General features: G+C 38.4%; 1 protein-coding gene across 3 annotated transcripts in view; it reads left to right on the top strand.

Annotated features, from left to right (window-relative positions):
- The window catches only part of LOC136858445 (titin homolog), a 415,865-nt gene that overhangs the window by 119,464 nt on the left and 280,941 nt on the right, over window positions 1–15,460 (top strand). For 2 of the 3 annotated variants that reach the window (XM_067137992.2, XM_068225556.1), the window contains exon 5: window positions 12,909–13,028. The exons of the other annotated variant lie outside the window; for it this stretch is intronic. In XM_067137992.2, coding sequence (XP_066994093.2) covers window positions 12,909–13,028 — 120 coding nt within the window. The remainder of the gene's footprint in view (window positions 1–12,908; window positions 13,029–15,460) is intronic. 3 annotated transcript variants of the gene reach the window in all.

Raw genomic sequence — 15,460 nt, 5'->3', positions numbered from 1 at the left:
ACATATTAAGAATACCTGCATCTTTACAAGGGCATATTATAGCCTTCAAACCTAAAGGTGAGCGCTGCGCTTACCAGCGAGTAACGGCGCACGTAAGGACCTAGCGAGTAATGCCGGGTTTTAACAGTGGTATGGGAGATTGGAAGTATATAATGAGCCTTGAGACCATAAAGCCGTAACTCTGACCTAAACCTTACTGGCTCCTGCCCGCAGTTAATGGTAGGAACGAACGAAGGTCAATACATCGGTAGTTGTCGCAAGAGAAAATCCTTCATCAGCTCGTGACTGTTGGCGTTCTGCTACCAGGTATCAGGCGTGTTGTATAACTCATGTTAACAGATCTGTCCATTGTATAGTTAAATATTTACAATATCCATAAATATTTACAATATCCACAGAAGTTGTCTGGTGTGATAGAACTGGCATTAATGTCGCCTATCAACTACCTCTAAGGTTGAAGTATTTTTAATATTATTATTTTTTGTATCCGAAACCAAGAGTAAGGAGGAGTCTGGTTAGCTGGGTAGGCAACCAGCTGTCAAATTGCTAATGCTGATTATCAGATGGCATGAAATAACCTGACTCCCTTAAGGTAGGGTGATGGTGCTTAGTGGAGGAAATGACACTGGAATCCATTGTACAGTGTCTATTCTCCATGTTTGGAGCAGTTGCAAAAAGCTTCTGTTTCCATATTTGGGGTGGCTAATATGCTGAGAAGGAAAACTCTACAAATCAAAGGGATGTGTCAGCAATGTCTGATGTAGAGGCTGTAAGCAAACAACATTAGGTAGTATTCTCAAGAGACACCAGTTCACAAACCATGAATGACCTTAAAGATCCTGAATTTTTACAATTTAGACGATAATATTAAAATTATTGTACAGAAAGGACACTCTAAATGATTTATTATTTAGGAGTAGAATAAGTGACGATTTATTTGGCTTCTCGAAGGTGGTTGTATGGAAGTATCTACTAGATGACAATGACCAGCACATAGAGCTCCAGTAGAGGGTTGTTGTGGAAGGCAACAGGAAACCACGTCACTACTTTCCATTGTCAGTGTCAAGAAATGAGTGAATATAATGTTGTAGCTGGCATCTGTGGAGATCAACATATGCTGGTAGTTGGACCCGGCAGGGGATGATGCGAGACTTCTCAGATCGTCATTAAGCAAAACCTTACATAAACAAACATTGCTACATGGGATGATCACATAATAGGGAGAACTGGTAAATCAGAGAACATTAAATTAGGAGAAGGAAGAGATGAGCTGAATGTTTTAGGTCTATGTGAGACCAATTGGTGTGATCAAGGAGAGTTCCAGAATGATGAATTGAATAGTGCATTCTGGAAACTAGAATAAAAAAGGAGGTGTAGCACTACTACTAGACAGCAGAACTGCTACAGTCCATGTCAGAATTATAAGATACTGGATGTTAATGGTGCAAGTAAGTTCACCACCAGTGGACACAGTCATAATCCAAAAAATATACATGCCACCATTGATCTGTGATGAAAGTGAAGTTATTATTATTCTCGTATCAGAAACATACATGTTGTACACAGTTATAATTACTATATTACATTTGCCCAAAACTTGGCCACTTCCAAAGCATTTTTTGATGCTTGATATAGTTCATCTTCTGTGCAGGAGGCTGGACATAGACGACACTGGAGCATATGTTGGACTGTCTGGTCTTCTCCGCAGTCACATTGGATTTTTTCTTGATCTATATAGCCCCATCTTGCCAAATTAACTTTGGATCTGCCAACTCCAGATCTCAGTCTATTCAGGGACTTCCAGGTCATCCATTCTTCATTGTAGCCAGGAGGTAGAGTTTCAGAAAATCTTATCCAGCCAGGAGGAAGGTAGGATGTAGCCCTCCATAATTGCAACCTGGCTTTTTCAGTAGTGGTTCTAAGTTCCTTTGAAGTTCTGAGAAAACTCTTCCTTGACTTTAAACGTTGCAGATGCGGTGCATGCCCATATAGAGGGTGGGTCCTTTCCTGTTCCACTGTCTTTCTTTCCTTGTTCGCAGCTATTTCTCTTCGAACAGAAGGAGGTGCTATTCCTGCAAGGTGGTAGAGCCATTCAACTGGAGTGGATTTCAAACAACCTGTTATAATTCTGCAAGTTTCATTGAGAGCTATATCCACCTGTTTGGCATATGTTGAATTATACCAGACAGGACACGCATACTCTGCTGCAGAATAGCATAGTGCCATTGCAGAAGTTCGGATGGTTTCAGGTTGGCTACCCCACTGTGATCCGGCCAGTTTCCGTAAAAGATTGTTCCTGGTGGAGACTTTTGATTTGCAGTTCATGCAGTGCTTCTTGAAAGTAAGAGATCTATCAAGTGTCACTCCTAGATATTTTGGAGACTCGCAGTGTTCCAGTTCGACTCCTGACCATACTATCTTTAACTTGCGAGTGGCTTCCCTGTTTCTCAGTTGAAAAGCACACACTTGTGTCTTTGAGGGGTTCGGTTTAAGCTGGTTTGTGCTGTAATATCTAGAAAGATCATTAAGGGCATCCGTGAGGGTGATCTCCACTGTTTCAAAATCTCTTCTCTGAGTGGCTAGGGCGAGGTCATCAGCATACAAGAAGCTACTGCAATTGGGGGCTATGGGTTGGTCGTTTGTGTATATATTGAACAGAATTGGAGCCAGCACACTTCCTTGCGGAAGACCGTTTTTCTGTAGTCTCCATCGACTACGCTGTTCTTGGAAATCAACAAAGAACCTGCGATTCTGCAAAAGAGTGGCGATGAGTCTTGTTAGGTTAAAGTCCTTGGTTAGATTGTAGACCTTCACTAATAGTAGCTGGTGGTTGACAGTGTCATACGCTGCTGATAAGTCAACAAATACCACTCCTGTCACCTTACGAGCCTCAAACCCATCTTCTATAAACTGTGTAAGGTTTAATAACTGTCCAGTACAGCTTTTACCAGGACGAAATCCAGATTGCTGAGGTATAAGTAATGGGTCAATTACAGGTAATAGGCGATTTAAGATCAATCTTTCCAGCAGTTTGTAAAGGTGACATAGTAGCGCAATTGGTCTAAAATTCTTTGGATCATTCCCTTCTTTACCAGGTTTCAGCAAGGCATATATGACGAAACTGTAGAGCTCTTGTAGAGCACACGGGACACAGGGATAACATCGTCATTAAGGGTAACTGAAATGCCATTGTGGGTGAAAATGCCTCCAGTATCTGTGCTTCTAAGATTGATTTAGGAATAAGAAATGAAAGAGGTCAAAGGTTGGTGGTATTCTGTAAACAATGTGGGTGTGTGATAACTAGAGACGAGAATTATAGGCACTAAAAGCAGTTAAAATAGACAGGCATATAGGCTCTTAAATTAGCCAAAATAGGCATTTAAATAGGCACTAACATGTAAAATAGGCAACAAAATAGGCATGAAAAATGTACTTATAATTTAATAACACACTCGGTACTATAAAAGGAATTTACAAGCAACGTTTCAGTGTTTTCCGGAAACAGTCTTGTTCTCCTCTCATTCGTAATGTTTTAGTACTGAGAGAAAGATCTCTCAACATCACATGAAGTGATTGGACTAAACTTAAGTGAAGTCACTTCATCTGGTTTTATTTCACTGACAGCGGTTGCCTTCCCAGAGGATCAGTCAAAACTTCCCCCTAAGTCCACAATCCTAAATGACTCCACCAGCGGCATGCCACTCTTCTCCAACTTGGTGATTGCTCCTAGCAGCTTGTTGAAATTTGAAGATGCTCTGGTTTATGCAGGGGCATATTAGCTCCCAACATTGCAGTGCATAGGTCTGAAGAAAATGGTTGTTGGTCGCTGCCCAAATTGGACTGGTAGAAAGGCTGCGTTGATACATATTTCTGTACTCATATCAGATGCATCGCAGTATTTATGAGTTGAACTATGTGGTATTTTTCTCACATTTGATCTGAAAAATAATAAAATTGGCATAAATTACATTGTCCCTATATCTTTAATTTCTACAGTTGGGCTAATTGGCACTAATGTTTAGTACTGTATATATCATGCTTTTGTTTCTTTAAAAAAATACTATTATAAATGATATTTCTAGAAGTACAAAACTTTCAAATAGAAAGAAGGGAATTAGTAATTTACATGGAAATATGTTCTCAAGGATTTTCAATTATAATTTGGCAGTATCGTGTCAAGTTCACCGGGTGAAAAATATAATAGACGTGAAATGATACCGGAGTAGTGTAGAAGAGAGATCCGTCCTTTATGCTTGCCAAGGACCCACCAAGCGGGCCCTAGCAGTTTTTCTTACTTATATAGAAGAATGAAAATGGAGGCACTATAAATCTCAGAATTTTGAACATTTTATTTGTTTCTATTCGCCGGCTTTGGTCAGCCGGGTCAGCTGTCATGAAGACTATTTTCTGTTGGCTGCAATAGATCCTGCATCATATGTGCCCACTAGGCCGCCGCTACCTTCATTGAAAATTAAGAACCGTGTAATTTGAAATTGTCGTGATATGCGCCCATAACCTTATTTTTGTCACAATTTAGCAAGACTCTAGAGGCTGTGGCATTGTCCTAGTCGGGCTACATTGGATTTGTAACCTGTGTTTTGCGAAGGCTTAGCGGAAGTGTAATAGTATTCACAATTTTTTATAGGGAGTTTTAAAAATTACATCTAAGTTGTAAATCTCTATTTTCACTGGAAATGAATCACAGTGCAAAATACCGATTTAATTTTCATCCATGCTGTGACAAGAGACCACTGGCATTCTAACACCTCGATCAGTAATTTAATGGCCGGGCTGAGTGGCTCAGACGGTTAAGGCGCTGGCCTTCTAACCCCAACTTGGCAGGTTCGATCCCGGCTCAGTCCGGTGGTATTTGAAGGTGCTCAAATACGACAGCCTCGTGTTGGTAGATTTACTGGCACGTAAAAGAACTCCTGCGGGACTAAATTCCGGCACCTTGGCGTCTCTGAAGACCGTAAAAGTAGTTAGTGGGACGTAAAGCAAATAACATTATTTATTAGTAATTTAATGACTATTTACATTTTAGCAATATGAATTATTGAAAGTTCACAACTAATAAAGCACTGATCGTCGCCATAAGACCTATCTGTGTCGGTGCGACGTAAAGCCCCTAGCAAAAAAAAAATAAAAAAATAAAGCACTGCAACAAAACAACTTGCCACAGTACATAAATTAATAGGTCTATATATGCTACAATGAAATGTGATCATAGTTCTCAATCACAGGAAAGATAAAAGGAACAAACAAACTTACCTCCTTACAGCAAGCTTAACAGACTACCCTTCCATCCGTTATGAAATTGGGATCCTGTGTGATCTACTGTTTCAGCCAGTAGGACTTCGACGATTTTTCTTTGGGCATTGCCAAAAACACACTACTTCTTCTTCCATTTCACAATTAATCACAACACGCTCTAAACATAAATCATACGCGTACAACAGTTCACATCGGAAGGGAGGTACAGGGTATATGGGTTGTGCAACATAGTTGACTGGTTCTCGCATATGCCTTAGGGGGTTGGAGGCTTTGAGGTCAAATTGTTACTCGTTTCTCCTGATGGAAATCTCCCTAGAACTATTTCTGGTGACTTCTATTTTGTTCGTGGGGTAAACAGATATTGACAATAGAGAAGATAATTCTGTTGAGCACACTAGCTACAATATGATGCACTGGAAGAAAATAGGCTTTTTTAAAATACAGTCAAAAGGCATCAAATAGGCAATTATACTCCAAATATGCACAAACCCCTGAAATAGACATTTATAGGCACAATAAAACCAACAAAATATAGATAAAAAGACCCTAATGGATTTATATCTCAAAAGCCTATGTTTATGAACACAGGAATAAAATAGGCAAATCAGCAAATTCCCATCTGTAGTGATAACAAGTACCTTTTCTCAAGCACCAAAACGTGGATCAATTGGAGTGATCACCATAGACATAAGATAGACTTTATCCTGGTAAAATAATGGTACAGGAACTAAACAAAGGCGTGTGCGATAGGCACGTTCTGGGGCAGATGCAAACACAGACCACAACCTTTTGAAAATGGCTATGTGGCTAAAATGACAGAAACAAAGTAAATCCATGAGAAGGCCGAGGTGGGATGTGCATGCCTATAATGATGAAACAAAAACAGAGGCGTTTAAAGAAGCAGTAAACAGAAAATCCTTGTAAAGGCAGAAAAGGGAACATCCAGAATGGACAGTAATTGTTCAGCCATAAAGAACCCTGTTGCTCAGACTGCCATCAATGTTCTGGGAATGATAAAAACTGCTGGACAGCCTTTGAAAACAGTCAGTCACCAAATGAGATGTAGATTGTGAACTTGTCCACTTTGGAGTTGCTTCTTTTATGTTGCAATGTGACTTACTAATGCTTTTGAATTTTCTATCAGCGATATCGGAAACAGGGATACCGATACTGGCCCGATCTTAAGTATTGTTCTTTATGTTCATATGACATATTCCTTTTGCATGGTTTTCTGGTTTTTCAGTTCCATCTGTAAACTTTCAGTAATATTTTGACTACCACTGGACCTAGCCTTCCCTTTTTCATATTTTATTCAAGCTATTTGCCCTTCACATTTACTCAGAAGTAGGTTTCTACCAATGTAATTTAGATTACCCTCATACTCATCTGTCATTATCATTAACCGTTTCACACCCGTTATCAGGAGGTTTGATATGCTGCTCCTCTCCAGATTTCGGTTTTTCCTCCAAAACTTCCAATATTTCATTCACCATCAAACTAGTAAAGGAATGAAAATGTCTGAGACAGTAGGACTCCCTGTGCATAGCGTCCGATTTTCAGGACAGGTATATATACAAGCCTCTGTCACGTCAGTAATAAGAAATAATTGACATCTTTGTGTGTCAGTAGATTCATAGGAGTGTCAACAATATGGTCCATACCAAAGTTTACAATTATTGGAAATATTTGTTAATTCATAAATAAAAAGCTTGACTGTTGCACAAAACTCTGTACTATCTTACCGCCATGCTTGCAATAAGTGTGATTGAACAATGAATGGTAAGGATAAAGAATGATGTATCCTTGGTTCTTGTTAGCTACAGCCTTTCTGAATGCGGGCTTAAAACCATGTATAAATATTACACAATTTGGACGCTATGCACTAATGGGTTAAAACGTATTAAAAGCATCTGGAGATCCTAGAATGAACCATATGCACAACACGTAAAATATAAGATGAAATTAAAATAAGGCTCTTGGTGAGATCTAAAATCCTTAGATGCGTTGCATCATGTAAAACGTTTCATTAGTGCTTCCTGTTAAAATATCTTGAAAACGCTGAAAAAGTTCCTCTATTGGAAGTTGTCAAATGGTTTAGTCAAGGACAGCGCACGAAGATATGTTTAAATAACTGGCACATTCTTAGACTTCAGCTGGTAGAAATTCGCAGTTTATTGCGGTGTCCATGAAGTTAAACTTTCGTAGCGGCATGTTGTGCGGTGTCTACTGTATTCAAGTAAGTGGTGATTTTCTGGACGTTTGAAATGAAGAGTGAAATGCAGCAGGGCAGTTCATTATCACCTATTCTATTCATCATCATTGTCATGGATATCATAATAGCATCACTTATAAGATAAAGACATGCTGACCTACAAACCTTCATATTCAGAGATGACGTTGCCATCTGGAGTCAGATGATGTTGCTATCTGGAGTGAATCAGAAGAGAAATTGGAAGAGAGATTACAAAGCTGGAGTAGCGAATTTTAGAGTTATGGCCTAAACATCAGCAAGACAAAGACAATGCTGATGGTGGTTCAGAATGAAAAGATGACACTCTACAAGTCTTATCATACATTGATGCTTACATACAGCCATGGCACCACCACAATAACCAATAAGGATCATTATAAACTCCAAGCACGTGAAATGAAATTCTTTCGCACCACGGTAAGACCAGGAAGGACAAGATCAGGAATTAGAAGATTAGAGAAGAAGTTGGCATAGGAGATACTCTCGTCAGTAAGATTCACCAGGAATTGAGACTGAAGTGGTTTGAACACATGAAATGGATGCCAGCAAAAAGTACTGTAAGGAGGGAATTTTAAAGAGAGGTGGAAAGAAGTTTACCTGCGGGAACATCAAGAAGAAAGTGGATTGAGTGAAGAGGATGTACTGCAGAGGGGACATGATTGGGACAAGTTAGTGAAAGAAGAGTGGTACAAGGACAGGACACGGTTGATGCGATCCGTACCACATGAATATAAATTTAAGGATGTAGGTGAAAATACATGGTCCAAGGAAAATGCCCATAAGTTCTACATTTTAGAAGATATGTAGCTGAACTCTTGTACTGTCACTTTAAACACTCTTACTAATAGTGTAAATTATTTATAATTAAATGATAGTTTCAATAACTACATGTTGAAAATTGATTTTTTTTTTTTTTTTTTTTTTTTATTTTTTTTTAATTACCCATCTTAAAAATTTTATGGTGCATTGTCTACAGAACTACTGAATATTTCTTTCTAAAATTGTACCCACAGCTTTAGATAGCATCAAATTAAAAGCCTGTGCAACAAATTTTTTATATCTTTTAAATTACTTGAAATAAAAATAAAAAACTATTTTTTCTGGAATAATCTGCATAAAAATGGCAATCTTCACAGCATAATTTCTAAACTAAATTTTTTATTAAAATTCTGGTGGACAGGATTGTATACAGTACCCTTCTAAGGGAGACTACCAAGTTTCATTGTTTTATATGCAGTAGTTTCTGAGAAAATGCACCAAATGTGTAAAAAAAAAAAAAAAAAGTAAGTTACAGGATTCTTTGTTTTAAGTTTTAATTTGAAATTACAGTGTAATGCCTGGTACTAAAGTTTTCAGTGCTTGCCATACCCATACTCCTCATCTTCTGCATCTATCATTTCCTTTTCCCTTATTTGTTTGTTATGACGGGGATATATCTTCAAAACATCCACTGCAGAGTCTGCCTTGGCTATTCTCGTCTCATTGATGCCGTTCAGAATATTTGTTGTAAATTCACCTGGTGTAACCCCAAGGTCTTCTAATACTTGAATCCTGCCAATATTTCTACTATTGAATACAAGATGGGTATCATAAGCCCCAATTTTCAGTACATTTGATGAAATGATGTTTTGGGGCAACGTACCCATGTGGCGAAAGGTTGAATGGCAGGCTGTCAATCACACGCTCTCTCTTCTACCCTGGCACTTGCTGCAAGTGGGTGAAGTCAGAGAAGTAGTGGACCTGTTCTATGACTGGACTCATGCTGTGATCCATGACCTTGTTCCCACTTGTATAACATCTGCCAGATGCCCACCCTAGAAGAAAAGTGACACCAAAATTGCAGAAATTAATAAAACGAAAGCCTGGAAAGACTGGAAAAGGTCACCTTCTGAAGCCAGCTATAAAACTTTGTCTGACCTTCTCAAACACCATAAACAGCTTCTAAAATGGGATTGCCAGGACTACATAAACTCTGCCTGCCTAGAAATGAGAAGTAATAGCAAAAGATTCTGGTCTCTGATAAACAGCAGGAAAAATACAAAGCGTGTGCCAGACACAGTGACTTGGGGTGATAATTTAGCCAGTGGTAGTAATAGACCGGAAATTTTCAACAATTACTTTGCGTCTAATTTTGTTGTACCTGTTCAGTTCTCAGATTTTCCGTGTATTGATTCTGTTCCTTCTCATACTCTCAGTAATCTTTCCACCTCTAAGTCAGAAGTCTATTCTTTACTTTCCTCCCTGCCAGAAAATAAACCTACTGGTCTGGATGGTCTCAGTCCTGTCTTCCTTAAGAATACCGCTACGACTCTTGCCCATCCTATTGCTGTTATATTTAACCGTTGCTTCTTAGCCGGCTACTTTCCTGACGACTGGAAAATTGCTAACATCACTCCGGTTTTTAAAAGTGGAAAGAGGTCTGATGTCAGAAACTATCATCCGATTTTATATTACCCACACTGGCACTCATATGTGAAAATATTATCCACCAGTGTCTTCTTTCTTTCACACCCTTATATATCATCCCAGCAGCATGGTTTTCTTCCTGGTAGCTCCTGCCTAACTAATCTGGCTGTTCTTCTCCACCGTGCAACATCTGCTCTTAATGCTGGTTCTCAGCTTGACGTGTGCTACATTGATATTGCAAAGGCCTTTGATACCACAGATCACGCACTTCTTTCCTATAAACTCTCAACATTTTAATATCCATGGTCGCTTCCTAACTCTCCTGCAGAGCTTCCTCAATGCCAGAACTCAGCGTGTGGTTCTTGATGGGTTCAATTTGACTCTTGTTACGGTACATTCTGGCGTCCCACAGGGCAGTGTCCTGGGTCCGCTTCTCTTTGTCTTATTTATTGACGATCGCATTAATTCTATATCCTCTGTTTCTTGTGTAATTCTACTATTTGCAGATGACTGTAAAATATTCAAACAGATAGATTCCTTATCAGACGTAAACTCCTTACAGAGTGGGCTTAACTCACTCTCTGAATGGTGCTCCACATGGCGTCATAAACCTGATCCTACCAAGTGTTCCTCTATTTCGATCACACTTCATAACTCCCCTATTCTTAGTAAGTACTCCCTCCTCGGTAACCCGTTCCCAACTCTAACAGAACAAAATTACTTAGGAGTGTTGTTTGACAGTAAATTGTTATTTGCCCCCGTATACAAAAGATAACCGCACGAGCAATGTCACTTCTCAATTTGTTGTATGGATTTTCTGACATCACAGATATCCACGCCCTCCGAGCCTACCTACTATGTATCTTGGATCCTACCGATTATTGAATTTACGTCTCCCTTTTGGTCTACCTCTTCACCCACTAATCTGAATCACATTGACCGCGTGCAGTCATTCTTCTGTGCTATTGTTAGAGCCAGAGTGTGTGATTGTCGAAACTTGAGCAGTAATCAGATACTGGATAAGTTAAACCTTCGCCCGTTATCTGATCGCAGGAAAGTAGCTGACCTTAGATTCCTATATAACGCTGTTAATGGTTTATTTCGTTCTCCTGAACCTGCATCGTTCTTTTCCTTACATGTTCCAACTCGCAAAACCAGGATTAAGCCACCCCTTCATATTCCGTATTCCCGCCTCTCTCTCTCTCGTTCAGAGAAGTTTATTTATCCGCATACCAACCCTCCTTAACTCTTTATCTTCTGACAGGAACTTGGACGTTTTTTCTTCGTGTACCTCCTTTAATCAATTCTTCCTTAACTTAACCTAGTACGTTTTCTTCATATTCCTTTTTTTTTCCCCTTCTCATTGCTGTTCCCACTTTTGTACATTATGTAATATTTATTTATTTTTTACTGTACTATACCGTTACTTATGTGTTACATCTGTATTTATCTTACTGTGCCTAGCTATAAGTTCTTCTCTTCGTTTTAAGTTCAGTCTTCAGTTTTCCTCGTTGTTTCTTTTGCCTTTATGTTTTGTTGTTAATTGTTGTGTCTCTACTGTTATTTTGTTAGTTTTTAATTTTTCTCTATTTTTATCATTAGATGTTTTTCCTTCATTGTGCATACACTAATTTTTTTTTATGTTTGCCTTGTGCTACTCTATTGTAAATATATTTTTCATTGCGGAACTCTGTAATTCAGCTTCTTGCTGTTTGGTTTTCCCAAATAAATAAATAAATAAATAAATAAATAAATAAATAAATAAATAAATAAATAAATATCAATCAATTGAAACTCTCATTAGGATTTTGTCTTCCCATGTACACGTTTCTTCAAAAGGTCTGGATGTGCCAAGAACTGGTAAGTCGGTTTCACAACATCTGAAACTACTTCTGGCAGGCTCTTGTGGTGAAAATTTGACCCATCAGCCTGTGCCATTTTATAGCCACACCATGAAATATCACAGAGAAATGTTATTTCTTATAGCACTCCCATAGTAGATCTGAAGTTTATGTAGTTCTTTGGCAGTTAGTCTGCCTTGACCCCTATAGGTTTGCCACCTGCAAGTCTTTTCTTACCCATTTCCTTTTTCAGTTTTAAGAGTCTGCCCTCCATAAGAGTCTGCCCTCCAATTCTGTTCTGTATGTGCCCTACACATTCAAGTATTTTAATACTGTATCTTTTGCCTTAGGGCTGGCTGTCTAGAACACTTTTAAATGCACTAGAATTGCATCACTAAGTAGTTTGATGTCTCTCACTCTGAAGCCATTATATGTTTCCTTCAAAGTATTGTCTGATAAAATACCTTCACTGATTTTTTTTTTTTTTAAGATGCACTGCTATCTAAAATTCGTGGGACGACTTTCACTATATTTACACATTGAATCCTATTCCTTTTCACTCTCTTAAACACTCAACCAGTATTCTCCCAATTTTTTCATAAGAAAAACCACTAAAAGACACAAAACCACAACTAGAATAAAATATATTTGGTAGAAGCACTTCTCACAAGCAAACAATTTTACTAAACAAATGGTATCCATGCTTTGTTTACATTGAAAGGGAACTGGAAGTGCAGCCATATTGTCCACAGCCTTATGAACAATAACATTGAAATTTCCAAGAAATGTCTGTCAGAGTAACAAGATTCTTAGAAATTTATGTCAAGCTGTACAGTTGACAGCAAAGTAGGGGCGTGGCACCATCTTATTGTTTTTCATTTTTTATGCACTTAGAACTCGAATACGGAAATGAAACTTTGGAATTATAAAGTTAAAACTACATACTAATTTTAGAGCCAAAGAAAAAAAATGTCATTTTGTGAAAATTTCACCTATATCCTCCCTTATTCCTGAATACATGCTGTGATAATACACAGCAATTAAATTTCATGGTTATGTGATCAGAATTACATTCATTGACCAAATTTCTAATATTCCGAAGATAAAAAGTCTAAAAAGTCTCTTCCCGTCTATAGGATCCAGCTTTTCTAGCAGTGTTGTGTCCTCTACGTCCCTGGATAATCTACGAGATATTGCTGGTCTATCTAGGAGTAAAAGGGGTCGCATTATTGTCCCAAAACTGTCCTATTGGCTAGGCAAGTATTTTGTTATATATTTTGCTTTTCCTTCTTTTTTTTTTAATTTACTAAGAGCTTAAACATGTATGTATATTATAGAAGAGTCACCAAATATTACAGGTCCTTTGTAGTTGTTATAACTTATTATACTCATTATAATAATTATAAAATATCAAAACCATCTTATTAACAATGCTGATGGTAATACTTATTACTATAATTAATCATATGATAATAATCATAATTAATCATTAATCATAATTATTCATAATATGATGATAAATTTTATTTCAAATCCGGTTTTTTGAAGGTTGAAATTATTTTAAAACATTTGATTTCACAGGAGTGTGTTGTGACAAATCAGTTTTAAATGGCTAAAATAGCTGCCTTTGTGGATCAGTAGTAGAGTGTCAGCCTCCGGATCCCAAGATAGCGGGTTCAAACCCGGCAGAGGTAGTCGGATTTTTGAAGGGCGGAAAAAAAAAGTCCATTCGACACTCCATGTCGTACGATGTCGGCATGTTAAAGATCTCTGGTGACACATTTGGTGTTTACCCGACAAAATTCATTAAAATCTCAGCCATAGACGCCCAAGAGTGTTTCGGTTTATACCAGTCTGCCATCTAGAGGGCCTATACCGCATTTCACGAGAGTTTAATCCTGATGTAAACAAATAGGCGGAGCACCTTGCCTATGCACGTGGTCATAGACGTAGTTGATTGGAGAAGCAACCGTCGCACTCAATCGACTGTATGTGAGCTTGAAGGAAAATACTGTAACGATTGTGAAAAACCGGGTAACTGACGATGCACTTCCTAACCATTATTTCCCTTAAGACTGGTCACGGCTCTCGGCCACATACGGATATGCAGTCCATCAGAACAACTGTCGTTGTGTTCATTTTCATATGCTGAAGTGTACAGGAAAATGAACCTTACATACCTTGTAGCACAGGCCTGCTGCAGAAATGTGTGCATGATTCCCTCCTACAGTATAATGCATGTAATGTTCATTTTCCTATACTCGCAGACATAGGAATATGAACACAAGGACAATTGTTCTCATGGACTGCATATCCGTACGTGGCTGAGAGGCGTGACCAGTCTTAAGGAAAATAATGGTTAGGAGGTACATTGACAGTTACCCTGCTTTTCACAATCGTTACAGAATAGTACGTCACATGAATTTTATTTTATTACATTTAGAGAGTTTGGAAGAGTACGTAATCAAATTAAAATATGGTTGTCATATGTACCGATATATATATATATGGTTTTGCTTTAATAAAATAGTGATTAAATAACGAGAAATGAAGGCACAAGGCGTGGTGTAATACAGGAAGTCTTCACGTAGTGAGGGATAGTCCCAAGCTGTACAGCATGGAGATAAGGTGTTGCATCTTGCAGCAGCAGTCAGTGTCAGTATTCATAGTGAGAGAAATGGAGCAAGAGGCAGGACCATCGCGTGTAGTGAAGCACAAAGGAGGAAAACCGCTCAGAATTGACCATAGGCAGTGCATTCTGAATGTGTTCAATAAACTAAGAGAATATAATACAGATTTAGTCGTTTATTCAGAAGTTCAGGTCTTCGCACTGTTGTCGTATGTGATGTGCAGCCCTGTACACCCGAACATGAGACGTTGACGGGGTGGAAGTTGGTACTACACGCTCAGCGAATCACAGCTCTTCGTTTGGCGGAGGCGTGGACATACCATGTTTACATCAGGATTAAACTCTCGTGAAAAGACATATAGAGTAAAACGGAACATCGAAATTGACGAGCAGACAGCCAGATGGCGTCAAATTGAAATGTCTGCACACGGTAGCTGAGGCCATATGATTATTATTTATTAACGGCTAAAATAGAGCCCTGTTGAGATCAACTGTAAAATAAGAAAAAGAAAAAACATGTGTAAAAGTATGCATACAATACATATAATACTTAATAATGATATTGTAAAAAATATATATGTCATACCATAAGAAGAGCTGGCTTGTCTCCGTGCTCAGACTATTGATCTAGTATCAGACAAACGTTCAGCTTTAAATATGGGGCACGCTGGAAGCACATGATAATACATTACCTCAAGGTTGTGAACAATATGTTGCATGCGACTGTTTCATGTAAAATTTTATCAGGTTCCGTTATCTGTGTCAGGAATATATCAATGTTTTTGCGGGTATGGATTTGAACTAAATTTCTCTCTCTCTCTCTCTCTCTTTTTTTTTTTTCCTGTAATGTACCCACTACAGTAAGCTTATAGTTTGTCCGAAAATCTTCTGCCAAAGGTATACTGGCATACCAGTTATCAAAGGTGATGTTACGTTGTCGAAAGGAACACTGTCCTCTGTAAGTTACCAGACTTTCATCAATCGTACCACATTCACTGACTGTATAATTGAGGGCATTAGTGCAAAAACAAGGCAAGTCGAAAATAACACTTCTTGAGA

This window comes from Anabrus simplex, chromosome 1, assembly GCF_040414725.1.
Source record: "Anabrus simplex isolate iqAnaSimp1 chromosome 1, ASM4041472v1, whole genome shotgun sequence".
In the NCBI taxonomy this organism is placed as follows: Eukaryota; Metazoa; Arthropoda; class Insecta; order Orthoptera; family Tettigoniidae; genus Anabrus; species Anabrus simplex.
The sequence above is the reverse complement of the archived record's forward strand: the minus strand, read 5'-3'. Positions and strand labels throughout refer to the sequence as shown.